General features: G+C 36.6%; 1 protein-coding gene across 1 annotated transcript in view; it reads left to right on the top strand.

Moving 5' to 3' along the window:
• The window catches only part of FRY (FRY microtubule binding protein), a 160,017-nt gene that overhangs the window by 42,969 nt on the left and 89,228 nt on the right, over positions 1-27,820 (top strand). Inside the window, exons 3-16 of the mRNA XM_042839018.1 lie at positions 1,850-1,903; positions 9,567-9,706; positions 11,918-12,008; positions 12,412-12,491; positions 12,611-12,691; positions 13,671-13,839; positions 16,232-16,324; positions 16,420-16,518; positions 18,903-19,004; positions 20,096-20,199; positions 20,657-20,765; positions 22,230-22,316; positions 24,247-24,418; positions 26,050-26,182. Coding sequence (XP_042694952.1) covers positions 1,850-1,903; positions 9,567-9,706; positions 11,918-12,008; positions 12,412-12,491; positions 12,611-12,691; positions 13,671-13,839; positions 16,232-16,324; positions 16,420-16,518; positions 18,903-19,004; positions 20,096-20,199; positions 20,657-20,765; positions 22,230-22,316; positions 24,247-24,418; positions 26,050-26,182 — 1,514 coding nt within the window. The remainder of the gene's footprint in view (positions 1-1,849; positions 1,904-9,566; positions 9,707-11,917; positions 12,009-12,411; positions 12,492-12,610; positions 12,692-13,670; positions 13,840-16,231; positions 16,325-16,419; positions 16,519-18,902; positions 19,005-20,095; positions 20,200-20,656; positions 20,766-22,229; positions 22,317-24,246; positions 24,419-26,049; positions 26,183-27,820) is intronic.

Genomic DNA, 27,820 nt, shown 5'->3' with positions numbered 1-27,820 from the left:
CATTGTAACACAGAGCTTCTGGTTGCCAAAGTCCAGAAGCTATTGAAAAAGAACTTAAGAAACTTCACTGCAGTAGCACAAGACTTCTGTAACAGAATAAGAAATTTAGTAGTAACAAAAAAAAAGTTTATGTATAATTTTCTTTTTTTTTTTTTAATAAACTGCACCAATTCTCATGGTCCAGGACCGATGAAGACTTAAGAAATTTTTTACTTTTGAATGAACTCAGCAATAATTTTGAATGATGATCTGTCTTCCATTTCAGTGAGCAGCAGATAAAAGAAATATTATCCACCCATGAGACAGAGCTCAGTAGAGTAGCACTGAGCTACCGGTGGAGGGTGAGGACTGTGGAGTGGTTTCATGTGTCTGTTACTGGGCTACAGGATTTGGCATTGTCTGTTCATCTCCAATAAACTAGTCATAGAGTTCTAATTAATAGGTGTTGTGCCACTAAATGTAACCTGGAAAAGTAACTTTATACATTAGAGGTAACAATGAAAAATATTAATGTCCTCGATAAATCAGTGACTCAGTAGAAAATACTTCAGTTTTTCTGTTTGTTAGGTAGTCTGGGGATACTGTTGTCACTCTGCAGCCAGACTCCTTGCCAGCTGGCATTAATTGTATCAGCATAATTAATTTCAAAATCAGTCAGCAGATGACACTGGAAAACATTTTCTGCAGAAGGCAACATTAAATAACAAAAATATTTTGTATCACTTCAGGTCTTTCCATTTTGCATCCATTGCCTCTTGTCCTGGCACAGGGCACTCCTGCCTCCTGAGTCTCCTCTGCTCTACACTGAACAGTCTCAGCTCTCTCAGCCTCTCCCCATAACAGAGATTTTCCAGTCCTCTAACCATTTTGGTTGCCTTCCATTGGATGCTTCCAGTTATGTTCATGTCTCTCTTGTACTGGGGAGCCCAAAACTGGACCCAGTACTCCAGGTCCAGCCTTACCAATGAGGTGTAGAGAAGGATTGCCTCTCTTAACCTGCTGGCCTAATGCAGCAAGAATACCATTAGTCATCTTAACAGCAAGGGCATATTGCTCAAAAGTGTTCAACTTGGTGTATACAAGGATTCCTGGGTCCTTCACTGCAGAGGCTGATAATTTAATAAATGTTGAGTACAATAGTTTACTTGTACGTGCCACAGTAATTGAGCCTGCTTGGCAAAAAAATGCTGTAAAGGTAAATGGAGACTCCTGATCTGTGCCATTCTCTTTGGCCTTCCCAGATAGTTTGAGAGTGTGTGTTGATAAGCAAAAAAAAATCTTTTTTTCTTTTAACATAACACAGTCACTTTTTCACAGCAGTCTTCATTAAAGATGAACCTTCTGGTATCTGATGTAAAATCACCTTTCTTTCAGTGTGTGCTGTGATATAGTAGATATATGAACATCTTTGCGCTGCTTGGTAGTAGTGTAACATGATGGTACATCCTATAGGTAAATACTGCTCCTTAGGTACATATTGGAGAAAAAGTTGTGTGTTTTCTACTATTTTGAAGTATTTTATAGTTATCAGTATGAACACCAAGTAAATCAGATGTAATAAGCAGTTAATCATTTCCTTTCTTTTAATACACTGAAGACACACTATCGGCGTTAGCATATGTATGTATATAATATATATAATAATATATATGTAATTATATATATAATATATGTGTGTTAGTATATGTGTGCGTGGGTCTTCTTTCACATAAAACAGTCTCTACAGCATGAAAGGGATCAAGTGGGAAATTATGTAAACAAAAATCTAACAGAGAAATAATACTAGAGCTGGTAGAATGTATTATAATATTGATTTTAAGTAATGCATATTTAATATATTTTCTTTTAGGAGAAGCCGCTGACCAAATCTCTGCAACGAGGAGAAGACCCCCAGTTTGATCAAGTAAGACACTTGGAATGAAATTGTTTCTGTTTCTCAAGCAGTAAGACAAATACTTGAAAAGCAATCTAGTGTCATAATACTGTCATAGTACGCTGCAAAATAAAATCTGTCAATGCACTTTAGTAAGATGAGTGCTTTGCCTAACCGTTCTTGTTTTAAATTAGGAATGTCTTCCATTATTTTCAAACTTTTTTGCCATAGAATTTCTTGATTTTTGTGGCATATCTGTTGTGTTATTTTCTGCCTGTTTCCTCTGATTGAGGTTTGAAGGAGCCTTCATATCTTATCAACATATCTGGTTTTTGAAGGAGGTTCATGGTCCCTAGACATAAAAAAAAAAAAAAAAAAACAAGGAAAAAAATATTACATGAGTAACCTATTTTGAGATAAAGAAAGTTGTAAAAGAATTTAAGGAACATAAAGATTGCCAAAACTCATCCCCAGCAAAGAGGAGGAATAGACACAAGGTGTGTCATAAAAAAAACCAAAGTCATTTGCTACTCCACTATTCCTGTCTCAGTTCCCAGCACTGAGCTTTGTGCTTTTGCCTGCACCACTGTGCTGCTGGTGGTTCCATAAATACAGGACAGAAGAAAGTAGCAGCGGTGACTGAATCACCTGAAAGCAGTTGTGGCTAATGCCATAAGCTGCAAGTACCACACTGAGACATGTAACTTCGGGTGAGGACATATATATGGGTAGTACTTCAGAACCCAAAATGAACTGAACCACTTTTATTGAATCTTCTGGTACGGTAGACATATTGTGCCAGAAGAAGAGATGCCTTGTGAGATCCAGAAGGGCTCACTTCATAATTTTAGCCTGACAAAATAACCCTTTCTAGGTTGCTCTGTAGCCACTTTTGTGGGAGGGGAAGGCTGTCAAGCAGGCTGTCCAGGCAGGCAAAGGGCAGGACTGCTGTTCTACAGTCCTGAGCATCCTGCCTGCTTCTGCTGGCCACAGCCTCTGGGGAAGCCATCCACCGTAGGCTGAAGGAAGCTGCTTTGTGAGTGTCATAACTGGTAATGATTTTTTTTTTTTGGTGGTATTTTGACCTTAATTTGATATTTTTATTTTTTTTTCCCTTCCTGTGGGGAGAGTTCCAGATATAAATGGGAAAGAAAAACAAATTAAGCCACCCATATGCAAAACCTGTGATACTGTTCCTGCAGTGTGTTAAGCAAACACAGAATGGGTGGCCTTGATTATTGGTGGTTAGGCAAAATGTGGCCCTTTACAAGGAAGAGTAAGAAGACTTAATGCTTCTCCTGATTACTGACAAATAGAAAATTGAACAATCAATTAGTGTGAACAGTGTATACTTCTCTAGAGTGAAGCAATTTTGCCTTTCCATCTGTGGCATTTTACTTTCAATCCTTGGCCAGGGGGGAACCAACAAATGCAGGCTGAAAAACAGAGGCACGTTATGTTACATACAACGTTTGTGTATATTTCTCACCACATATCTGAAGCTCTACCTTGCTATGTCTAGAGAGATGGCAGAAAAAATGTAGAGCTGAGGTTGCCTTAAACCTCTTTTTAGAAAACCTTGCTTTCATTTCCATGAAATTTTCCAAATAAACTGTCCAAACTGACATTTTCAGGCTTTATGTCAGCCTGAGTTTTTGGCAGTGTTTCACTTGTGAGGTTTTACTTTGTTTTCTTCTTACAGAGCATAGTCATTTTTGTTGTTGTAGTGCTCGTGGGATTTACTTACACCCACTGTAACCCATTGGGTTAGCTGTAGCTAGAAACTCATTCTAAAATGTCACAGATTAGACAGATTTCAGCGAGAGTAGGGACAGTAAGATAGAGCAAAAAGTCTTTTTTTAGTCGTCATATTTCATTCAATTTATTTGATCAATGCACCTCAGTGTTACAAAGCTGTTTTACAAATGAGTATGTCAGCTTTATAAAATAGTCATGAAAATGCAGATATTATTTGCTGATATTAAAAATTAAGTTCTGATCTATCTGGGAAACCTTGCATATTGTGATAATATGCAATACTGAAACCAATATTAAAAATTAGAGGCCTTGTGCTTTTAGCTCTAACCATTTGTGTTTACTTTATAAATTAACTTGAATATGTAGAATATGTGGGATAAAGAGGGACTAGTTTGATAATCCCTTGTTTCTGCTTTCTAAGTTTGGAAAATTTTGGTATTTATTCCAGAAACAAAGTTATCTAGCAAGGACAGAAAAGGCAATAGATAACATTCCTGACATTTCTAATTCAGAAATTGAGGAATCCCCATGAATAAGTGTTACCAAGAAGCATCTATTAACTTTCAAGTGGTATCTAACAGTTTTTTGGTTTTCAATTTGGAGGCATTAAAAATGGCACAGTCAGAAGAACCTAATTTTCCCAAATCAAATTCTGAAGGCTTCAAACAAATTGCCTGTATTCAAGTCAGATGAAATTGATGGGTGGAACAAAGTGAGGCTCTTAAAATATCTGAGCTGCATCTTAACTGTAAATTGAAAAGCAGCAAAAGTAAGACATAGCCCAATTTTAAATTTCAGGTCAGGTTCGGAGATGGAAAAAAACAGCTTTAAAAATACCCTTTGCCAAAATTCATAACAAGCAGAGTGGAGCTTTAGCTACCTTCAGCAATTAGAATGAAGTTTAAGGTTGAAACTTCTGAACCAGGAATGTATCTTAAAGCATTGTTTACTATTCCTGAACAGCTTTATCTCTGACTGTCAGAAAATGAGACTCTCTTCTGTCTGTTCTCAAACACCATTTTAGGAATTCTGTTTGTGGTTGTGATCACAGCTCCAGGGTCTGGGGACCTGGCAGTGCACAGGCATAGCTTATGAAGTGATGCCAGACAATACTGTTTCTTTCCATATGGGTGTAGTATCAATGTCTCCTGGTAGGCAGACAGCATTGTCCTGTGGTTCAGTCTAGCTGTCAATTGCATCAACATCCTCTAACTCATATCTTGAGCAATCTATGAAGTAATCTCACTTATCCTGACTTGCAGAACATCTCACTATTAGCCTCACAAACTGGATTCCTTACACTGACTGTATTTTCTTTGTTGGGTGTATAAAGAAAACACATACTGGAGAATATATAATTTCCACATATGTTATCTTTGTTACGTATTTAAAGTTATGTTCTACAAGTTCTTTATTAGATGACTTTACTTGCCTACTGACGAAGAGTTCTACTGCTCCAGCATCAGCACGCTCCATCTCACCAATTACAGGAATGTTATTAAACATAGTACTACTGAACTATGACTTAAGCTTCCTCTTACAGGAAACCATGAAGTTGCAGTACGTGAAAAGATCAAAAGGCAGTGCAAAAAAAAGCATTATCCCAGAGACTCATCCTCACCCAAGGAGACATTTTTATTAGTCTTCTCTCAGTGCACACTAAAGTATCTTCTGTTGCACAGAATAGAAATGTTCTGTGAATTGATGACACTGAAAGCAGAAAAAGGGCATCGTGTATTCTTGGACCAATCTGCAGACATTTTTCCCTATAAAAATACGGCATGAATATTATACTTTGGCCCTACTCATGACCTTCCATGGCATTGACAATTTAGCAGCAAGACTTAGCTTTCATGTGAAACAGTCCATATGAGGTCTCTTGTGTGAGAGTTTCAGCACAATCTACAGAAGTTTGTAATCATTTTAATTATGCTTCTCTCTCTTCTTAGAAGTGCCTTAAACTAGAGAATATGGATTGGAAAAAGACAAAACAGGTCAAGCTAGGAAACTAAGCATTTAGTAATAAAAAAAATGTGGGAATACCAAAAATAAATAAGACACCAGACAACATGCTAATGACTGTGTCCCTCTTCATAACATCCTAACTGGGGTAGGTAATGTGCTGATGATTATTTCCATCCAAAATGAGATTTGTTATCTGCAGTGAGTGAGTAATCATACCCTCATCACTGTAGCAGCAGTGCAGTTCATAGAATCATGGAATCACAAGGCTGGAAAGGACCTACAAGATCTTCAGTCCAACCATCCTCCTATCACCATTACTACTCCTTTTGTGTTTTCACTTTCACTGTATCTTATATGTGGTCCTTCTGCAGTAGGGCGTGTGATTAGAGGAAATAAAAGAAATGATGCTAATGGGGACATAGGACAACACTTGGCTTTTGCTCAGAGATTTGAGTTGAAACAATATGTGAAGAACTAAACAGTATTATGATACTATTTTTTGCTCACACAAGTGAAAACCAGCGATTCCAACTTTATGTTACCAGTTTTAACAATTCCCAGACATGTACTTTTGCCCCCAGAAATGTTTAGAACAGAGAGATGAATGAAATAAGATCTACACAAACTCAGCTGTGCTGTTTACATCAAATGCTGTATTTTACAGATTTTTACTTTAGTGTTGGATTGTTTAGAAATCTTAACATTTGCAGGAAAAAAAGTGTTTTGTCTCCAAGGATCCAATAAGAATTCCACCACATACCTACGTTAATAATAGCTTGGTGTAGTTCATCTCTCTACCATCGCCTCCAAGATTAAGTTATTTGAAATAGAAATTTCATTGACTTTATCCCCTTAATTTATTGTATTGAATATGAAATCCTGGTCTTACTGTTGACCATTATTACTCTGCAGTTGATTTCAAGGAACATGAACGTCATTGTAGCTTTTATTTTCCTTGAATCTGTGTTGTTTATAGTTACAGGGTTTTGTTATAGACATGCACTGGATGGAAAAAATGTTGAAGGAAGGGAAAGCATTATTGCATGGCTATGGGTGTCCTAAATATAGCTAAGAAAATATCTATCAAATTCTGCTTCTTTCAGTATCTTTGATAGAAAAAAGTGTAACCTCTCTTGTAATGTCCATTAATTTAAGTTTACACAATGATTTGAAGACTAGAGTGTGCAGACACTCTCTGAATAATAGTTCAGCAAAAAATAAATCAAGACTGCAAAAATGAAGTACTAGATTTCTGCCTTACTAAAATGGCAATCAAATGTACGTTTGACATACATACTGATAAGTATGGTGTATGAAAAGAAGAGAGTCAGTGGATCAGTGATGCTGTTGAAAGGAGAATTCAGTTTTGGATGCATTTGCTGTTAAAGCATGTAGAAATTTCATATGTGAAATGAAAAGCAACATTATTATTCATCCCGTTAGGGGAAACATTTCTTAGGTTCCTATTTTGACAGTATACCAAGACTTGTATGAAAGTAGATAGATTGTAGCAAACTGCCTGGACAGAATTTCATTCCATTTATTTTCACATATTAATCCAAAATAAATATTAAGCATTTACATGAAGTATGTTTAGTGCTCTGTGAACACAAGTTTTAAACAGCTCCACGCTTGTGCAGATTTCTTATCCTGAAGTTATACAGTAGGTGGTTCATTTATGATGGAAGAACATGATCATTTCTACAACAAAGACATACTTGTACATCTGTGCACTCCCTTTCAGGAGCAGCACAGAGCTAGAATTCATCTCCCTTCTGGACTTCCAATAAATGAAAGGGTTGAGTAACCAACATGCTGGCTAGACTTCCCTCCCTTCCTGTTCCCTGAGAGCCAGGTCTTTGCCCAGTCCACCCTTCCTTCCTGTCTTAAAAGTGCAATGACAGAAAGATTTTTTTAAAAGTTATATTGACCTTTTATCCCTGCTAAAGGCACGCACTGTAAATTCAGCAGAGAAGGTATGGCTTGGGGAGGTTTAACAGGATTCAGTTTGACTGTTTATAGGGAGTGAAATTGTGTAGCTGACATTGAAAGAGGACTAATGATAGACAGCCTATGGGGACACCTGACTGAAACCATTTTCTATTTGCAGTTAAATATTGTGATCTTTTAAAAGATATTGAGCTTCAAGTATGTATTTTTTTTTTTTATGAGCATTGCTGTGATCTTAAAAATAGATGCTTCTCTCAGAAAACCTTGTTGTTTCTGGGTTTTACGGTTATCTTCAGGAAACTGTTTCTCATTGCATCTCATAATGAACAGCTGCTGTTGTGGCAGCTTCAGAAAACCTTCTAGCAAACAATAAAGAAGCAACTGAAATGTCTGAGCAGGTAGTGAATCGTCTGCTCTGGCACTGGCTGATTCATGTCTTTTAAGATCTTATCTGAAGCCTAATGCTTAAAGGCTTTGGTATCCTTCAGCCTGGGCCACTGTAATAATTCATCCTGAAAGGCCTGCTGTTGCTGCTGCAAGCATGGCCTCCATGCCATCTTCCACAGCAGCTTGTTTTCTATTTCAGATAATAATGTATACTGGATCGAGAGCATTCCTAAAATGGAACTGTTACATAAACTTTCATTTTTAACTTTCAAATGCTCTATATTTAATTTTAGACCGTAAGATCTGAACGCAATCAAAACAATCATACTTTATCCTCAAAATGTTTCCTAAACTTTAGACCACATCACTATGAGTTAGTTGAATTCTGAGTCTGAAAAACAGAAAAAAGAGATGAGAGTTATTTATCTGAGCTGTCTAAAATACACTAAAATTGTCATTTAAGGCACAACTGACATTGGGAATGGTGTGAACGGTGCTCAGATTCCTGATTTTGGTCTCATTTTAGCTGCAGACTTCACATGGGCTTTGTCTTATGCAAGACACAAGACTGCTGTTGTTCCACAGCACTCCGATGTGCTGTTTTGCATTCAAGCACATGAGAAGACCTGGTGGAGCTGCTGACATAATCAACCTACCTGGCACAAAGTACATTCAGCTCCTGCACTCAGCACTTTGTAGGATCAGACCGTGCATGATCCTGAGTTCATCACAAAACTCCAGATCAGGATTTCATTCATTCTTTAAATGGTTTTCTGTTTGTTGTTTTTTGTTTAATGTACTCAAATGCAGTGGCTGTAAGCGTTCAGTTTCAACACTTATATGGTCCTCTTGGATAAGATTATGGTTGTTTGTTTTACCCAAGCTTCTGATCTTTCACATATTGCTGGTTTATGGTTTCCTGTAATAGGAAGTTTAAGTCATAGTTCAGGAGTAACAGTTCAAAAATATTCAGTAATGTTGCTGTAATTGGTGACAAAGTTTATATCAAGTGAGCAGTAGCTTTCTTATCCGGTATGACACTAACACTGCTTATTCAGGGACTTCTAAGGAATGACTTTTAACTATATTTTACTTGTTCACAAAAATATGGAGGAAAGCATATGGAAAAGAGAAGTCTAAATTACCATACATGATCCTAATAGCAAGATGCATTTGCATAACCGGTTAGTTAAGGTTATCTCAGAGTTCATGGGTTTTCTCAATTTGTTATGAACTTCAGGAGGGACATTCAGCAGTCACACACAACCCGTGAGCCAGTACCACTCCTTAATCATCTTTTCCCCTCCTGTCCTTACAGTGTGCTCAAATTAAATATCAACATTGTGTAATGAATAAAAACAAGCCCCTGGTGTTTTACTATTGAGTTGGAGGATGTGTGCATTTTAGTATTGTCAATTAACAGTACTTATATTTCAAGAGGAAATGCTGAATATTAGGTATATTAGGTACCTTAAGTTGGACCGTAGATTTATAACTTGAAAGAACACGTGAAAGCAAGAGAGAAAATGTTAAACCATTGAATGTGCTTTTTTTTTTTTAAATTATTTCTTTCTTTTGAAGAAGGTAGAGGGGAGCCCTGATCACTGTTTGCATTGTTGTATTTTCCCTGTAGGTAATAAGCTCAATGAGCTCACTTTCAGAATACTGCCTGCCCTCTATTCTGCGCACTTTGTTTGATTGGTACAAAAGACAGAACGGCATAGAAGATGAATCTCATGAGTACAGACCAAGAACAAGTACTAAATCCAAAAGGTATGATTTTTAATATGTTTTCATGTGCTAGTGACAGATTCTAGGTGAAATATATTACATTTCACCTGTCAGCTTTTGTACATTTATTGAAAAGTTTTTTTCATGTTCTTGGAAATCTGTTTTTAGCTTTAACATAAATGAGGTAATTGTGTCTTTAAAATTATGCTGCAGTTAGTTAAGACACTGGTTCTCACTGCTGTTTTGTATACTGCCATGTTATTTAAATAGTGGCTTGTATAAGCTACAGAATAAGTCTTCTTCACTTGTGAGCAGGTGATAATTCTCTGACATTTAGAAGGAGTTTTTTTCATGCAGCATTGTGCTTTGTCAGAGAAATTTCACCTACGGCTGTTCTCTATCCAAACGACTGCATTGGTTAACGAGCTTTAGTAACATTGACTTAACTCTTAAACAAACAAGCAGGCAAAAAGAAAAACCCCAGAACAAATATATTGATCTCTTACGATATCAGGAGTTCCTTGGCAATAAGTAAACTGATTGACATTGAGTCCTGACCGCTTAGTATGGTACATTCTTTAAAGTTTTTCTGAATGCATCTACACACTTCATTGAAACAGCAGACTTGGTGTTTGGAATCACACTGGCAGTTCTTTAGATTACAATCATAAAATGGCTTAGGTTGAAAGGGACCTTAAATATCGTCAAACTCCAGCCAGCCTAGGCAGACACACCACCCACCAGACCAGGCTGTCCAGGGCCCCATCCAGCCTGGCCTTGAACACCTCCAGGGATGCCCCATCATCCACAGATTCCCTAAGCAGCCTGTGCCAGTGCCTTATCACCTTCTGAGTAAAAAATTGCTGACATCTAATCTAAATTTCCCCTCTTTTAGTTTAAAGCCACCTCCTTTGTCCTGTCACTATTAGGCCATGTAAAAAATCTTGTCTCCTTCATCCTTAGAAATTCCCTTCCTGTACTGGAAGGATTACTTTTAGTCCAGTATCTACAAAAGTCAATGGTTGCTGGATTGAAGGGATAAGATCTAGTTTTAGATATCAGCAAGGTAGGTATGGACTTGAATCATACTCTCCTAGATTCTTTGTGGTGACTGTAAGGAGGCTATTTGAAAGCATGATTCATCAGTTTGTGCATTGGCATGAGGTGAATCCTTGTTGTAAAATGCCTCTTTGTGCTGACTGCCCCTTATAGGAGCCTTTTACAAGACAGTCAGTTTATATATAAGTTCACATAGAAGTCTTCAGGAACACCACTCAAAATTTAGTTGAAGGGCAGTTTAACAGTGAACCAAGGCCACTCTGTCAATTGATAGTATTACAAAAAGTACATACAAGCAGTCCTTTCTCCAGTTAATGTGAAACCAGGAAAATCAAAATGCAAATAATTCATTTCAACACTGATCAAGCAGAGATTTTAAACGCGTTCTTAATTAAAAGTACATAAATACATCCAAAATCAATTACTGAGAAGTGTGCTGGGATCTATTGCCCAAAACCTCACTGAAGTCAGTGGTACTTCCCTCAGAAGGTCTACAGGACTGTTTGTTGAATATTGAATATTAACAAAAAGAATTTTACGTTTCATGTCATCTTTTCAGTGCACTTTGTAACTCTATCAGTTGATCCATGCAGATATGTTTTGTAGTTCTGTTGCAAGCTGCTCACTTCAGGTTCATCAGGAATGTATTTTTACATACGGCAAATGATGCCAAAGTAGAAAAAAAATAGCATTGGAACAGTTAAAAAAAAAAAAAGTGATTTGGTAATGAATTCTCCATCAGTACTTTAAAGGCAGTTTTTAAAATTCATCACAAGTCTGTATCTGAATTTGATAGCACAAAATAATTTATTGTTTCCCTTCCAAGTGTAGTTGAGAACTGTCTAACTGATGCCATCAGCAAGGAAATTGAAACAAACCCATTTGTTATACTATAGAATCCAGGTTTCCTTGTTTTTTGTTATGTTTTTTTTCCTTGAATAGGCATACTTAAACTGGAAAAAAGAAGAAAATGGAAAGTCATATTTCAATATCTGAACACCGGTGAATGTAGCAAGTTAGATTTGTTTTATTTGTCTCAGATTTTAAGAGAGTCTCAGTGCATTACTTCTGAAATGTAATGCAGTTTAGAAAAATAGAACATAATCCCTTGTTAACTACATGCGTAACCGAAGAAAGCACATAATGTGATTTATAACATATCTCCTAAATGGTGTGCTTCTTTTGATTTTGCAGTGACGAACAGCAAAGGGACTACTTAATGGAAAGAAGAGATCTGGCTATTGACTTTATATTTTCTTTAGTATTAATAGAAGTTTTGAAACAGGTATGGAGTTCTTCAATTATGCATTAACTAGTAAATCATGGAAATTACAAAATTTGTTTTATAAAGGATTCTTGTTTCTGTTTCCATCTTCAAAAATCTAATAAAAATGTGAGATACCCCCTGTATGCTTGTTCATTGCTGACTTTCTTGCACATGTGGCATATGTAGTATTCTGCACTCATGCAGACTTCACTTGGACAGGTTTTTGAAGATGAGGTATTTATCTTCAATTTTAAATGAACTTTAAAGGGACAGCTCATTTCAGCTGTTTTATTAGCTAGCTGCTATTTCTAGTGGTATTGTATCTGTGTAGGAAAGATACCCACAGGTAATATTAATACTGAGGTATTTGGCTTAAAGTGTACTATATGTGTACCAGTTATGTTTTATTTTGTGTTTTCAGATTCCACTTCATCCTGTAATAGATGCTTTGGTACATGATGTTATTAACTTGGCTTTCAAGCACTTTAAATACAAGGAAGGGTAAGGCTCTTTTTCATACCAAAATTGTGTGAAAAAAACCTACTTGCTGACTTGTGTAGATTGCATTTAAGCACCAGACCCCTGACTGACAAACAGAATTCTTTCTTCTCTCTTGCTAGGTACCTTGGTCCTAACACTGGAAATATGCACATTGTCGCGGATTTATATGCAGAAGTTATAGGTGTACTGGCTCAAGCAAAGTGAGTAAAACTGAATGCCATTCATAAAGGAAACCTGAGTAGTTTTATTTGCTTAGTATGCAAATATTCTGATTTTCTCAATTTCTTTAAAGACAGCGCACAATAAATCATTTCATCTCATTGGTCCTCTGTTCATTCAGGTGGTCTAGAGCATAAGGTTCAGAAAATCAGATACTTCCTGTTTCCATTGTGTGTTCCAGTCATCCTAAATAAATTCAACTAGACTAAAAAATTAGCAAAATTATTTTCCCTATCTCACCAATGATGGCTGTGGAAACCCCAAAGTGCTGAAGAGAGCTCATTCAAATAGTCTTTTTTCTGTATGCTATTTTTTCTCTAGCTGGGCAAACGTTAAAATGGGTACAGCAACTTAGCAATATTTTAAAGTCTTTCTGTAGTTATTTCAGTTTATTATCTAATGCAACTTCTTCTGAATCCCGTAGATAATTCTTATGGATAGAGAATATCAGCAGACTCATGAGAGAGATAAAAAAATGGGTACAACCTCTGTCCCCTATCCCGAGCTGTAGTTAGTGTTATTGTAATGACTGTTAGAAAAAACACAAAGGCAAAAATGGCCTATTTGAATATTTTCATGGTTATCATTTAAGCCTTTTCTTTTGAAAACACGGCATGTACTTTTAATGATCTTTCAATTTGAATTTTTTTAGTAATGTGAGAGGGCTATTTTAATGATATTGTTAGCTCAAATATTAAAAAGAATCACAAGTGGACAATAATTGGAACGATGTAGTTACCCATAAGGACTAAGATCAGGCTGTACTCTTTATTTTTCTTTTGAGTTTTATTTTTCTTTTGAGTCAAAAGTAAAAGAAAGCTGAACAGAAAGAAATCTATTCACCAGATATTTTACAACCAGATGTGAATCTTCTGTAGCTTTTTCCCCATTTGAATGCCTTACAATACATTTCAAACATGAATGTATACTGTTCTGTAACTAACCAATATGAATTCCTAGATTTCCTGCTGTAAAGAAGAAATTCATGGCAGAATTAAAAGAGCTACGGCATAAAGAACAAAGCCCATATGTAGTTCAAAGCATTATCAGTCTCATAATGGGAATGAAATTCTTCCGTATTAAGATGTATCCTGTGGAGGACTTTGAAGCTTCTCTTCAGTTTATGCAGGTAAAATTCCTGTTGTGATACTTCAGGGGATTTCTCCACACATAATTCTCAGTCCTCCAGTCTCCTAACTCAGGAATGTATCATTTCAAATTGTCATGAGTCTTATACTCAAGTCCCCATCTCCTCCAGCAAAAAGAGTTTTTCTCCAACAAAAAGAGTAGAACCACGGCCTCACATACTGGCATCCCACAGCCATTCCTTGCCCTGCATCCCTGCATAGCTGCTCACTGCCTCCAAAGTCAATTTTCCACCCTTGACATAGTTGCCAAAGAAGAATGGAATTTCTGATGTAGAAAACCACAATGGAAGAAAAAGAAATGAAGCAAAAGCTGGATGGAATTTCCCTTGGATGGATTGTCACCTTCCACCACACCTTCATGCTCCTTCCTCTATAGGGTATCCTGTACCCATCCAGTTTGAGAACCACAAAGACAGAGCATAGTCTGTCTGGCATGCATGCTTTGAACTAACTTATTATATTATTCTGTAAAAAGAAAATCTTATGTGTTTCAACATTTCCACATTTCTGTCTGGTAAAACATGGTAGGTTGTATGCCCTGCAGCAGGTTTGTTTAGCTTAACCTTTTTATCTGCTCTTTTTTCTTGGAATCATCTTCATAGATGCAGTTTGTAGCCAGTCAGCCAGTAAAATGAATGTTTTATGTAAATCTCCATGTAAGATCAGCTTATTAATAGTGTCAGTGGAATGCAAAATAACCATATTTAATATTAGATGCTGACAAATAAGGATTTGGCATTGGAATACAAATGCATACACACAGAGGTATGCAGAATAATTTTTCTAAACCTTGAATGTGAATCACATTATATTTGAATCTTGCAGTGTTTTAAACCATACTTAACAGTACAGAAAAAGTTCATTTTTCTTCTTACCTTGTGTTTTGATATGTGAATGCAGCTTATTATGTGTTGACTTCATGTAAGTTATTCAGAGATGGCAACACATCAAAGCAGTGTGTGTTCAGTGCACAAGTAATATGAGTGGATGTGTTGTGTTCTTACTGCCCGGCGCTGTTGGAATCCAGTGTTCACTGCTGTTGAAATTGGAAATCAGTGAAGCTCTCATGCATTAGGCTCAAAATCTGGATGCTAATAATCTCTGTCTTGCTCATCACTGGAGTATCTCAGCACCTAATGAATTTTTACATATCCTACAGTGTATCATAAGATTCATTGTAGATAATGATCATACATATCAGTGATCCATAAGATGATCCTACACTGCATCATAAGATATTTAAGATGTATGTGATATATATATATATATGTAAGATGCTTTGTATTGTATACGAAAACTGATTTTGCTCAATTTGATAAAACACATATATAGTTTGATTCTGTGGTAATTCATCTATTTGTTTAAGTATCTACATAGAGTGCTACAGGCTCTGTCATACCAGCTCCACTCTGGGAGAGAGACATTTCCAAAGGGTGAGCTGACCTCAGCAGTGGGCTCTGGCAGGCCTTGACTTTCACCACCAGCTGGAGAAGGCCACAAAGGCTACTGGCTTTGATCAAGAGCCTCAGCAGTCTAGCAGCACTGGTTGTAGTGACTGAAGTTACATGATGTAGAACCCTGTGTATAGGCAGGAAAAATTATGCTTGATCTAATCTGTAAACTGTTCTATATGCACGTGCAGGGAAAAAGGTCAGTGGGGATCTTCCTCATAGGGTCAATGGCTTTTGGGACCTGGGATCTAGAGAGAGAAGTAACTGGACTAATACGATTTGTTGTCCTCAGAGAAGTTAACAGAAACAACAGATGTTTATCTTCTCTGCCTCACATCCTGAGCAGCACAGTTGTGTGGATAGCAGCTTGCTGCACATTTAGGACAAAACTACAATTTTTATCTTCCCTCTCAATTCCCAATTGCAGGCTGGAAATCACACTGTTATGTTTTGATCTTTCATCAGCAATGCACCATTGCAATTAAATTCATCCCAACATATTTGCTGTAAGATTGTTCCTTGCCACTTTATCTTACTGGAGAAATATGTTGCTTTTCTGGCCTTACAGAGCATTACATAAAGCAGACTGTGTGGAGTATTCTTCCTGCTTCTGAATATATAGAGAGGGAAGGCATGAGATCAGTCCCTGCATCCATCTCACTTTCCCCAAAACACTAACCAGAAAAGCTGGAGTAAGGAGAGAGTTAGTGGATCACAGTGGTTGGAGCAAGAGATCCTTGGCCTTGATTTGTGTTCTGCTTTGTGCTTGCAGCAGAATGCAAATTTAGAACTTATCACACAGTACAAGTATTTTCTTTGTGCTTGGCAAGACTTTTTTTTCTTGATATGCACTGAGCAGACATTTGGATGTCTTTATTCCAGCTGATACACAATTTATGGTTCTTGTTTTCTTTTGTTTTAGGAATGTGCACATTATTTCCTTGAAGTTAAAGACAAAGATATCAAGCATGCCCTGGCAGGACTGTTTGTTGAAATTCTAGTCCCCGTAGCTGCTGTGAGTTTTATTTCGGGAGTTGTTTGCATAATTTCTTTAAATTAGATAAAACATCTTGAGAAATAGTGTTTCATTAACATGGCATTTTCTTTCAGGCTGTTAAAAATGAAGTGAATGTCCCCTGTCTGAGGAACTTTGTTGAAAGCCTGTATGATACAACACTTGAACTTTCTTCACGAAAGAAGCACTCATTGGTTGGTAACTTTAAGAAGCAGAGGCTGAAATTCACTGTCAGAAATATCCCTTTAACAAGACTCTTGGGAAAGTCACAAAACTAGTTGCAAAACTTTTTCTCTGTTTGACTTTATAGCTAATGCATTTCTGTTTGCAGGGTAGGCTGTTGTTTCTGCAAAAAAATAACCATATTTATGTTATTCAGAATACGATCTTAATCAGTCTGAACCAGGCAGATGTTTTCAGCTTCTGGGGCTCTGGCTACTAAACCGTTAGGTTTTCTCACACTTGCTATGTGTAAACATTAGGAGGAGAGAAGAAAGACTAAAGTTCATTTCTTGTCAAGTGAGACATGTGGGAACAACTCTTTCACGGGGCTTAAATAATATTTTGTAAGAATGAAAATATGTATAACACATGCCCTTTTAAATCCGTAACTTGGCTACTGTGCAGCTCTCTGTGTCATTTTTTTCTTGTGAGATGAACAGTGGCGCTGCAGTGTATTTTTGGAAGCATGAGTTGATCTGAGTTAAATGAAGATCTGAGTCAGTTTGACACTGGCTGCCTTAAGCAGTTTGTCTCTCCAACTGGGTCAGCGCACGTCAGCGCTGTGCTGTTAGCTAATCCATTTTGAAGCCTTGGGCCTTGTAAGTAAGGAAAGTTGTCGCTTGTCCTTCCTTTCTTGTTGTAGGGGAATGTCCCAAAGTCTCACCTGTTTCCAGGTATTTCAACAACTGCTACTCACCTGTGCTAGCGAATCTCCTGGAAGGACTGCAGGAGTGTGCTGCTGCTCCCTGCCACTGTTGCACTGCCCACATCAGTTACACAAATGCTAGGGAATGGCCTAAGCATTCTCCAGGATGCAGTTCTGGTTCTGTTTGAATTACTAGGAGGCTTGGGACAAATTTCTGATTTCTCTCTGCTTGTGTTTGTGTGGTTCTACTCCACTCTGCCAAGTTAATAAAGCCTTGTTGAAACTATAGCAGGGCAAGGGCTTTGCTGTACAGTTTTCACACTAAATAGAACTTCCCCAAACTGGTGGCTGTGCTTGCCAAAGTCAATAGTACATGCTTGAGAAAGGATTGCACAGCTGGGGATTAGCATTTGATTGCTCGTCTACACATACCACACTGGAAGCTACATAGTTAAAAATGACAAAATAGACTAGATCTTTGGGAGGGTGTGATTAGAAATACAAACATTGTGAGGAGGAGGGAAGAAGCAAACAGCCAGCAGAAATAGCTGCAGTGCATACTTTCAGACCTCAGGAAGAAAATGTGCTCTTTGGAGTCTGAGAAGGACCTTCTTTTCTGAGATCAGTGTTTTGTGAATCAGCACATTTACTGAACAGGCAGGGTGGGGACCTCATTTTCTGTCTGAAAGAGTCTGGTCTGAGCTAGCTGAGGTTCTCTTAATAGTAAACAGAAAGAGCTTGGAAACTCCTGGAGATGGTTTGTGTGTCTTCCACCCGAGGGCTCTGAGTTAGGATGAGTTTAACAACCTCGGTATGTGTCTGAGCTCTGTGATCCTGCCAAGTGCTCGTAGCATTGATCTCGTAAGAAAATCTTTGAAAAAGTTATCTTCTGCTGTATGGACTTTGGACATAAAGATTATAAAAGTAACAATTAATGTACATTTGCCATTTGCTCAAGAAATTAGGTGAAACCTAGATATGGGCAATTTATGCTATGTATTACAGGATTTTAGAGTGTACTTAAAGTAGACTGAGCTGTGACTAATGCTGGAGTTTTAGCATTAATTTTGAGAATCATTGGTCTTTAAAAGTTATCTTATTTTACTATATTTTAAAGTCCTGATTGGCTGTGTTAGCATGAGAATTGAAACCAAAAAGTCTTGCTGAAGCAGCTATGTCAGATTAAAGTCAATAGGTACATTTTTGCCCCTTGTTACTTTCTAGTTCACAGGATGTAACCAGCAGCAGACCCAGGCATTGTCTGTAATTTAGCACACCTCAGCAGTGCATTTGACACATCTCCCAGTCAGTGTCATGACTGCTGATTTTGAGAAGTAATTGAGTACTCAAAAATCCCAACAAACTGTGTCAGTCCTGCAGTTTTTATAATAAGGTGTGGATGTTTCCATGCTATCTTTTGTCGTTTAATTGACAGAAATTAACCCTCTCAGAGTTTAAAACTATGCCCCTTCTTTGGGTTTGTGATTGTTTTGTAAGTAGGCATTTGTTTGGTTTTGATGCATTTGTAAAACATATCTTTAGCAGCTTTAGAGAAATGTTCATTTTTAACTTGTAACAATGTGTTTTTGTTGACTAACATTGCACAAAATGATAGATTTAGAACTTCAACATTTGCAGTAGCTCTTTTAAATCATTTTTATATTTTGTAGATGCGTGAATAATATATATCATCATCTATTTCCTGTTTAGGCTTTGTATCCTTTGGTAACATGTCTACTTTGTGTCAGTCAGAAGCAGTTCTTTTTAAACAGATGGCATATTTTCCTCAACAACTGCCTGTCCAATCTCAAGGTGAGTATCTTCTGTTTTTAACTACCGTATGAAAACTTAATTAATATTCAGTATCTTGATATGTTGCAAATCCATTTTAGGTAATCATGCTGGATTATTGCCATTAGCTGATCCATACATACTTTTATGCACTGACAGTACATAGTTAGCTATGCAGATTTTGTTGATAACAACTAAGTGTACTTCTGCCTAGTTCAATTTTCTCCTGTTTTTCTTCCTCAAATGAAGCCTGAGTCAAACAGCTGTGACACAGGCAGTGTTACTGCTGAAAGTAGCTTGAGTGATTTACCAAAGCTGGCCCAATATTAACTTGCTTTTTTCACGAGGGTATTCTCAAATCTATTACTTCCACAATAACTAGAGTGCCATTCTGCACCTGAAGTGGATTCACATGAAAGGATGGTTCCCAACCCTACCTAAGCAGTGAAGCGGTCAGCTGAAATGAAGGGCCTCTTTCCTGCCACTTGCTGAGCCAGTGGTTTGGAGACCTCTGCAGCAGGCACAGGTAGAATATATAATCACTGTCTCAGCTTGGAGTCACATGGTGGAGGGGGTCTCAGTTAACTGGATGTTGAAATGGAAAACTCTGTTGCCAAACAGTCAGAAATCATATACTAGTCCAAAAGTTTCCAAAAATAAATGGCAATCCAGACAGATAATCCAGTGAAATCTAATTCATTCCAGATGCAACAATATCTGGGCCACGCTAAGAATTCGCAGATTTTTGGTCTTTCTCTTTTGAATATCTTCTATGTTCTTCATACCAGGTCTGCATCATAGGACAACACCTTTTATACTCACAGCATTTTCTTTTCAGAGTCAAATTGAGTTGGCTTTCAATGCATATTTTAAATTGTAATCTGTATTTAATTCACACTAACCTGATATTTTGCTTTTCTGACAGCTTATATAACACTGGGAGAGGTAGGTCAAATGCATAGGTATCCTGCACCTACAGGGATGAGGGTACTGGGCAGCTGTGGGGCTATATCTTTTTTTAATGTCACTGTACAAACTCTGAATCGTGGCATCCATTAAGTGCAGAACTTCGTCTCTAGTTTCTGTCTGAACTTTTTTTTTTTTTTTTCTAGAATAAAGACCCCAAAATGGCTCGAGTTGCACTGGAATCACTGTACAGACTACTGTGGGTTTACATGATCAGAATTAAATGTGAAAGCAATACAGCTACCCAAAGGTAAGGCGCTATATTTGTTATGATAACCAGGACTTGCAGAGCAGATCTTGCCAATGAAGAGGTGTTACAGTTCTCCTGAACTCCTTTGACTTAAACCTATTCATGCTGTTAAAAAAAAAAAAGCACACAAAAGTACACAATAAAATACTCCCTTTTGTGTCCCTGTTCATTATTTGCCCACCCTGTGGAAGAACAAAAAATCACGCTCTGCCTCATTAAATTTAGAAGTAGTTTATTGTTATAATATAATATATAATAGTCGTAATATAGTAGTGAAATAAAATAATTGCACTGAATTTTTTAGCTAAGGATCAGAACAAATTATGCCATTACTTTTTCATATAAGAAAATACTTTCTTAATTTTGTAAATGGTATTGGATTTAAAACTTACATTTCATGACAGTTGAAGGTCTGCAAGGACCAGAACTGTCTAATGCTTTTTTCTTTCTTTTACAGTCGACTTATTACGATTGTCACAACACTTTTCCCCAAAGGGTCCCGTGGTGTTGTGCCAAGAGATATGCCCCTAAATATCTTTGTGAAGATAATACAGTTTATTGCGCAGGTATGGGAGTTCCACGTGTGTATGTTTCCAATTAATGGATAACTTCCTTTCCCAATAGCAAATAAAGAAATTTCTATTTTCTGATATATATTTTTTGCAGTACCATTATTAATATCATTCATCCAGGTAATGATAATATTATATATGGGTCATTCCAAAAGTAATGCCTCCTATTTATTTCCATGGAAACTACAGCAGATACAAATAACAGTATTTCTCCAAGCAAATTCTTCACAACAAAAAACTGTTTTTCAACATAACCAAATCATCAGGTATACATTTTCACTAGGAATAAAGAAGAATCTGAATGCCATCCTTACAACAATCTTCACTAGTGGAGGTGACCCATTGCTGCCTTGGCTGAAACACACCACCCACTGCCTCACTGTGCTCACATTGACTGTTTGGTCTCCATAAACATTCAGCAAGTTTTGATGAATGTCAATGGGTACCATTTTTTCTGCATGGAGGCATTCAGTGACACACATTTCCTTCATAGGCACTTCCATATCAGATGCCATTTTGTCAGTCTGCCCCTCTGCTGCCATCTGTCACACAGCAACAACACGTAGTAGAATATTGGTGGGAAAGTTCAACCTCTACTGTCATACCATCAACATCCACCTCTGATGTCATAGACCAACATAATAAAATAGAAGGCGTTACTTTCAGAGCAATCCTCATAGATTGAGCTGAGAAAGTCTACTTTGAAGCAAGTTTTTTGTTATCTTTGTTCCTCTGAAGATAGATAAAATTATTTTCAGTTCTGCTCAGGTGTGTTTTTCATCAGTTTTAGAAATTGCCAGCTAGTCAGAAAATACATTAATTGACTACCTCTGACTGTTGATAAAATTTGAAATAGTAAGTTGTGTTTTGTGCTGAAACTGAATAAGTCCTGCTGAACTTTACAAATAAGTTTCTCTGCTTTGAAGAAGGTAAGTTAGAGGAAACGCAGATTCACTACATAGCTGACACATCCAGTTTTCATCAGTTCAGATGGGAATTGCTAAGATACACTAACCTTCAGTTTCTTCTCTTTTATTACTTAAATTCACATTGAGCAAAGCACTTAAGCGCGTGCTTAAAGTCTGTATAGAAGTGAATACGACAGATGCTTAAAATCTTCCCTGAACTATGCCATCTGTGAATAATCTGCTTTTATATAAAATACTATGTTAGCACCATAATTACAGCAGTTTAAATGAAATAATTAAAAGCCGTATTTCCAAAATGGCTCATTTTGAATGTAAATGCTGTAAATTAAGCAGGCAGAAATTTGTCGTTTGTCAACATACAGCAGTGATGAGAGCTTAGATCTGATGATGTGTTCAGCATACTTCTGAAAGTCTGTTTCTCTGAACATTTAAAGAAATCCTGATTAAAGTAGTTTTCAAGATTCTTTTGCCTTGAAATGAATAGCAGAAGTGAGAAGTTTAATGATTTGCAATATTTTTACTATTTTAGGAACGTTTAGATTTTGCAATGAAAGAAATTATCTTTGATTTCCTTTGTGTTGGAAAACCTGCAAAAGCTTTCAGTCTCAACCCTGAGGTATGGCGTGCATCTGCATTTATTTTTTATAGTTTATATGTATTATATACATTCTAAGCATGTTTTTGCCATTGTGCAGTTTCTAAGTGATATCTTGAAATTGATTTCTTGATGAAATGCTTCTGTGGACTGATCTGTGAAATGCCTCATAGTTCATTCCTGTCTTGTGCTTCCTCAGTGAAGGTTACAGAGTGTGAAGTCATATAAATGCATAAAACAAAAAGGAGGAGAGAAATAAAACTATGGGCCACACTATTTCCTGATCACTCTGCTGATGATCTGTGTAATGCATGGAAATACTCCATTATAAAAACAGTTTCTTTTTAAAGATTTCAATGTTTTTCAAAACAGTGTTACTGAGAAAGAGTATATGATGCAAGAAGAATTGAAGGTGGTGGCAATGTGCATCTCCACTAGTGTTAGTCATGTTTCTAGTGCTTTCCTTAGGGTAAACAATCAGGCATTTGAAAATCTTCAAAAAAAATTAAATACTTCATGAAATAATGAAAAATTCTCTTGAAATTCATTTAACTATAATTAAAAAAAAAAAACAAAACAAAACGAACATTTGAATGTTAAAAAAATAATTCATGCAAGATAAGAAGTATTTGTATTCTTCACATAAAATATGTCTGTATTAGATTAGTTAGTCTATATTACCTTAGTTAGTGGGTGGAAGTTCTTTCCTCAGAGAGTGATAAGGCACTGGAACAGGTTGCACAGAGAAGTTGCAGGTGCCCCATCTGTGAAAGTGTTCAGTGCCTGATCTGGTGGGTGGCAACCCTGCCCACAGCAGGGAGTTGGAGCGAGATGGACTTCAAGTTTCCTTCCAGCCCAAACCATTTGAGAATGCAGTGATTCTATGATGCTAATCCTTTTGTGTTGCACAGTCATATCTATTCACTAAAATGTTAAAATAAAATGAGCTATTTGCAAAAGTCCTGTTTGATTCTGAAACAGATATTTTGAAACATCTGTGTTAAGCTTTCTACTATCAAAACCAGTAAAAACAAGAGAACTCTACTTATAGCACAGCTTTCATCTTTATTCAGTACTACAGAAAAATCAAAAAGATCTCCTGAGTAGGCAGATCCTGCCAGGGTTGGCATCAGGCTCATCTGTGGTAGTCTGATCACTGCTGTGCAGCAGATATCATTGCACATGAGGCAGAGCTTATAAGGAATAGACGTAGTATTTCTTTGCAGCAAGATATCTGTTTATCAGAGGGACACAGACCTCATAAGATCTTAACATCTGAAATGTTACTGTACATCAACAACAATGTAAGTCCAAAGACAATGAAATAATAGGGGCAATTCTTGTTGTATGCAGCCTTCTGTGTTTTAAGTCCATGTGAATGCATTTCTTGAAAGCTGTCATTAGGACTGCTTCTCAATTTTTGGAATACATTTCTCAGAAATGAAAAACATTCTGGTGTTTTAATCAATGGAGTATAAAGACTGCAGGTTTTCCTCTCAACTCCCTGGAGACATTCACTGCACTTAGCTTCATCTTCCTGATGTTTTGGTGCTGAGCTCCATCCCAAACTTTTCACACAGTAGGGTCAATCTTGTGCCCTTTTGAGACAGTTATTCATTTTGTGCATAGTGACCATTTAGGACATTTGTGCTTAACTCTAGGTCCAGTTAGGATGTATTATTAAACTCCACGTTCAAATCCATATTTTTTATTCTGAAGATAAAATTATAATGTACAGATGGGAAGAATTGAAGTTTTGAGAGTGAAGAGCAACCACTCATAGTAAAGCTATAAATTCATAGTTAATTTTATGGCTATTTTTTTATGACATATGTCAGGCTGGTTGTTGTGACCAAAATACTGAATAATGTACAACTGTGTAACAAAATTTCAGTGATTTAAGAATATGATTGCTTGATTATGATAATCATTCATCTTCTGAACTTTACAGAGAATGAATATTGGTCTGAGAGCTTTCTTGGTAATTGCTGATAGCCTGCAGCAAAAAGATGGTGAACCTCCAATGCCAGTGACTGGTGCTGTCCTTCCTTCTGGAAATACTCTCAGAGTGAAGAAAACATATCTGAGCAAAACTCTTACAGAGGAGGAAGCAAAAATGATAGGTCAGTATGAAAGTTGCACATGAATGAATGTGGAAAAGTCTCTAGAATGATTTAATACTGTTAAAAATCCAATTTATTTCATTACTGTAAATGTTTCTGTTCTAATGAAATATGTGGTTTAGTTTGATAACTATAGGGTTTTTTTAATTTTTTTTATTATGCAAAATTGTTTTCAAGAATGGTATCTAAGACAGCAATACCCTGTTTTTTTAGATGTTGCAGATGATAGTTAAGCATTAACTCTTTTAGTTCTGGCTATCTGTGTTTATTCATGGGTATTCATCCTACTACAGACAATTCCAGTGTCCTGAAAATGTACCAGCTTTAAAGTCCAGCAGAGATTTCTTTTGTGTAACCCTGTTTTAATTGCCATGCGGATCTCACACCAAGGGAAACTTCTAAGAATGGCAGAAATTTCTAAACGTAAAACAAAGCTGAACTGAACTCCCAGGTTGAGAGTGTCCTAGGCTTCTATTGTAGTCATTGTGGAGAATCCCATGCCAAAGGAAACTCTTGTGTATCCTGTGCTGAAGGTGTCTGCATTTACTAGTAGAAAAGGAAATTTGGCTACTCACCATGGTACTCCATTAACTCCCCAAATCTGTGTGAATGAAAGAGTCTACGTATTTCCACAGCAGTGACAAAGATGTACTGTACCATTGCTAGACCATTGTACCATTGTTAGGAAAGTATAGAAGCACAGGACTCATTGCTGTTAAATGTACAATGGACATAATATTTAGTGCTGTTGTTAAGTCAGTTCATTTTGGTTACTCTTTGTGACAGTGAGGACTGCATTTGGTAATAAACGTTTGAACTCTTGATTTCTTCTATTGCATTAGTAAATTCTTTACTATGTTATGGTACAATATCCTGATTTCCACATATAGCATTTAAGGTTAAGCTGGGCAGTTCCTGTGTATTCTTTTGCATTCTGATATGCCATTGAACTTTTGATTTAATCAAATTTGAAAATTGATGTCATTTTGAAGTTCTAAGATAATGTTGTCTTTATTAAACAGGAGAATTGAATGGAGATAGCTGATTAGAATATATTATTTGGTGTTAGTAATCTTAAATTTGATTAAGAAAATTAAAATTTTAGCGTTTGATTAATATGGAAAAAGAGAGCATGGAAGTTTTTTTTTTGTGAAGTATTTGATTTTCATTAATACCTTTAAAGCTGTGTATCTAATATTGCATTTCACATAAAATAGCATGACACTTATTTCCATATGAGAGAAGATTTAGAAGAGCTTGTTCAGATTCCTTTTTTTCCCATGCTTGTCGTTTCTAAACCTTGCTACTAGATAAGATCTTTCACCTCTGTTGTGAAAAGTCACCAAATATATAGCTTGGCAAACTGCAGTTTTATTTTTCTGTGTACAAACATATTTTGACCACTGGGAAATATGTATTTATATCACTTGGGCTACTTTTATGTACAGTAGTTTTTGGAGAAGGTCACATATTCCACCTCTGAGTTGAGATATCTGTACTAATGGATATGCTGTATCATGTGTAAAACATTGTTCTTAACTCATACAACACAGCTTGACTGAGCAGCTTTCTTTTTCAAAATATACACATCTGCAAATATCACAAATGATACAAAATGCATATTATTGCAGGTATGTCATTGTATTATTCTCAAGTGAGAAAAGCTGTGGACAACATACTCAGACATCTTGACAAGGAAGTGGGGCGGTGCATGATGCTAACCAACATACAGATGCTTAACAAAGAACCTGAAGACATGATCACGTGAGTGCTAAAGAACAATAAATCCCATTAAATACTGAGGTGCAATTTTAGAACTTTTGCACTGTTTCTGTCTATCTTGGGTCATCAGAGAGTCAGCAAGAAACAGGAACAGTTAGCTTATGTACACTGAAAAACTGTTTATGGTAAGTTGAGCATGCATCTCTGCTTTTTGCAGTTTGGAATTGAACTGACTCTCTCAATACTGCCAAAATCTCTGTATGTGTCTTAAGAATGTTTAGATGGTAGAATTTGCGAAGTCCATGGAAATTCTACCAGTCTATGTTTAGAACAGTTTTGAAGTATTGTTGCATCACCGAAGTTCAAAATAAATGAAAAAAAAAAATTGTAAATCCCTGTTAATACTAAGTGATCTTTGAAAATTCTCATTACTGTGCATACCTATAATCAAAATAAATTATTCCTTAAAAACCCAAGTCACCTTTTCATAACAGTCTTGAATTTGGAAAGTATTCCACTGGACTGGAATCAAACTAGTGTACATGTCAGCCAGTGTTCAACACCTGCTTTTGGCATTCTCATCTGAAGTGAATAATGAGGGAAGTTTCCAGGGGAGAATTCTAGTGAGGTGGACTTTTAGTGTGATGAATGATGGCCAAACTCAACCATCAGTTTACAGCTGATATAATCTCTATGTTTTAATGCCTTTCCTTTGCCCTTGCTTGTTGCTGTGATGAGCCAGATGGGATTTTAAACTCTTTGTGTCTTTAGCTTTGTCTCAGTTTATTTATATGAAATGCCAACATTACTGCCTGGTAATAGTTCATATTTTTCTTGTAATATCATGGACTGTATTGCTCAGTATTTGCAGTCAGTTTTCATATTACTGTTGGGTGTCCAACTGTTTGAAAGAGGAGGAAGAATGAATTTTCAAACTCACACTTAATTTCCAGAAGATAATAGGTAGAACAGTCAGCACTTAGATGAGAAGCGTACTTCATCTTAGCTCTAAATTTCCTTTCTGTGGTTTCTCAGCATCACTGAAGTGCGGTTTATTTTCAGAATCAGTGAATAATTAGACTTGTGAGTTTTAAGTTTCAGGAAGACTTTTGGTTTGGTAGCAACCTTTACCAGAGACATAAAGTTTGGAAGGCTGGGTGGTCTACAGCTGGCCATGTAAGTTAACTGCGTTTCTATGCTGTAACCAGAACAGCCTTTTATCCAGATGGAACATAATTCGGTTAAAAAATGCAAGAGAAAGGAAAAACACATTATATCACATTTTTTCTTGTTCTTCCATGGAAAAAAATAAAATTTAAGGTGTTTTGTTATCAGTCTTAACCTAAACTTATGTCAACTCCTGAGCGACTTCATTAACTGTTACTATCGACTTTTAAAACAACCATTTTAAAAACTGTACTGTGCTTGATTACTGAAAAAGCCAATGTATTGTTTTTATGTAATTGCTCATCACTGTATTCACAGAATTTCACAGTTCACCAGAATTAAATAATTGAGTTCTTATGGGCTTTTGTACCTAGATACAGCGATATAAACTGCGTTTTCTTTGCACCCTCCAGTGGGATATGAATTTCATTACTAGCTATAATTAATTTCCAGGATTTAGTCAGAATAAGGTATATAAACATGTTTTTACTGGCACTTCGAAGATTTTGCTGA

Source organism: Centrocercus urophasianus, unplaced genomic scaffold (assembly GCF_019232065.1).
Source record: "Centrocercus urophasianus isolate 14NV4802_14NV808 unplaced genomic scaffold, USGS_Curo_1.0 seq_9, whole genome shotgun sequence".
Taxonomy (NCBI): Eukaryota; Metazoa; Chordata; class Aves; order Galliformes; family Phasianidae; genus Centrocercus; species Centrocercus urophasianus.
The sequence above is the reverse complement of the archived record's forward strand: the minus strand, read 5'-3'. Positions and strand labels throughout refer to the sequence as shown.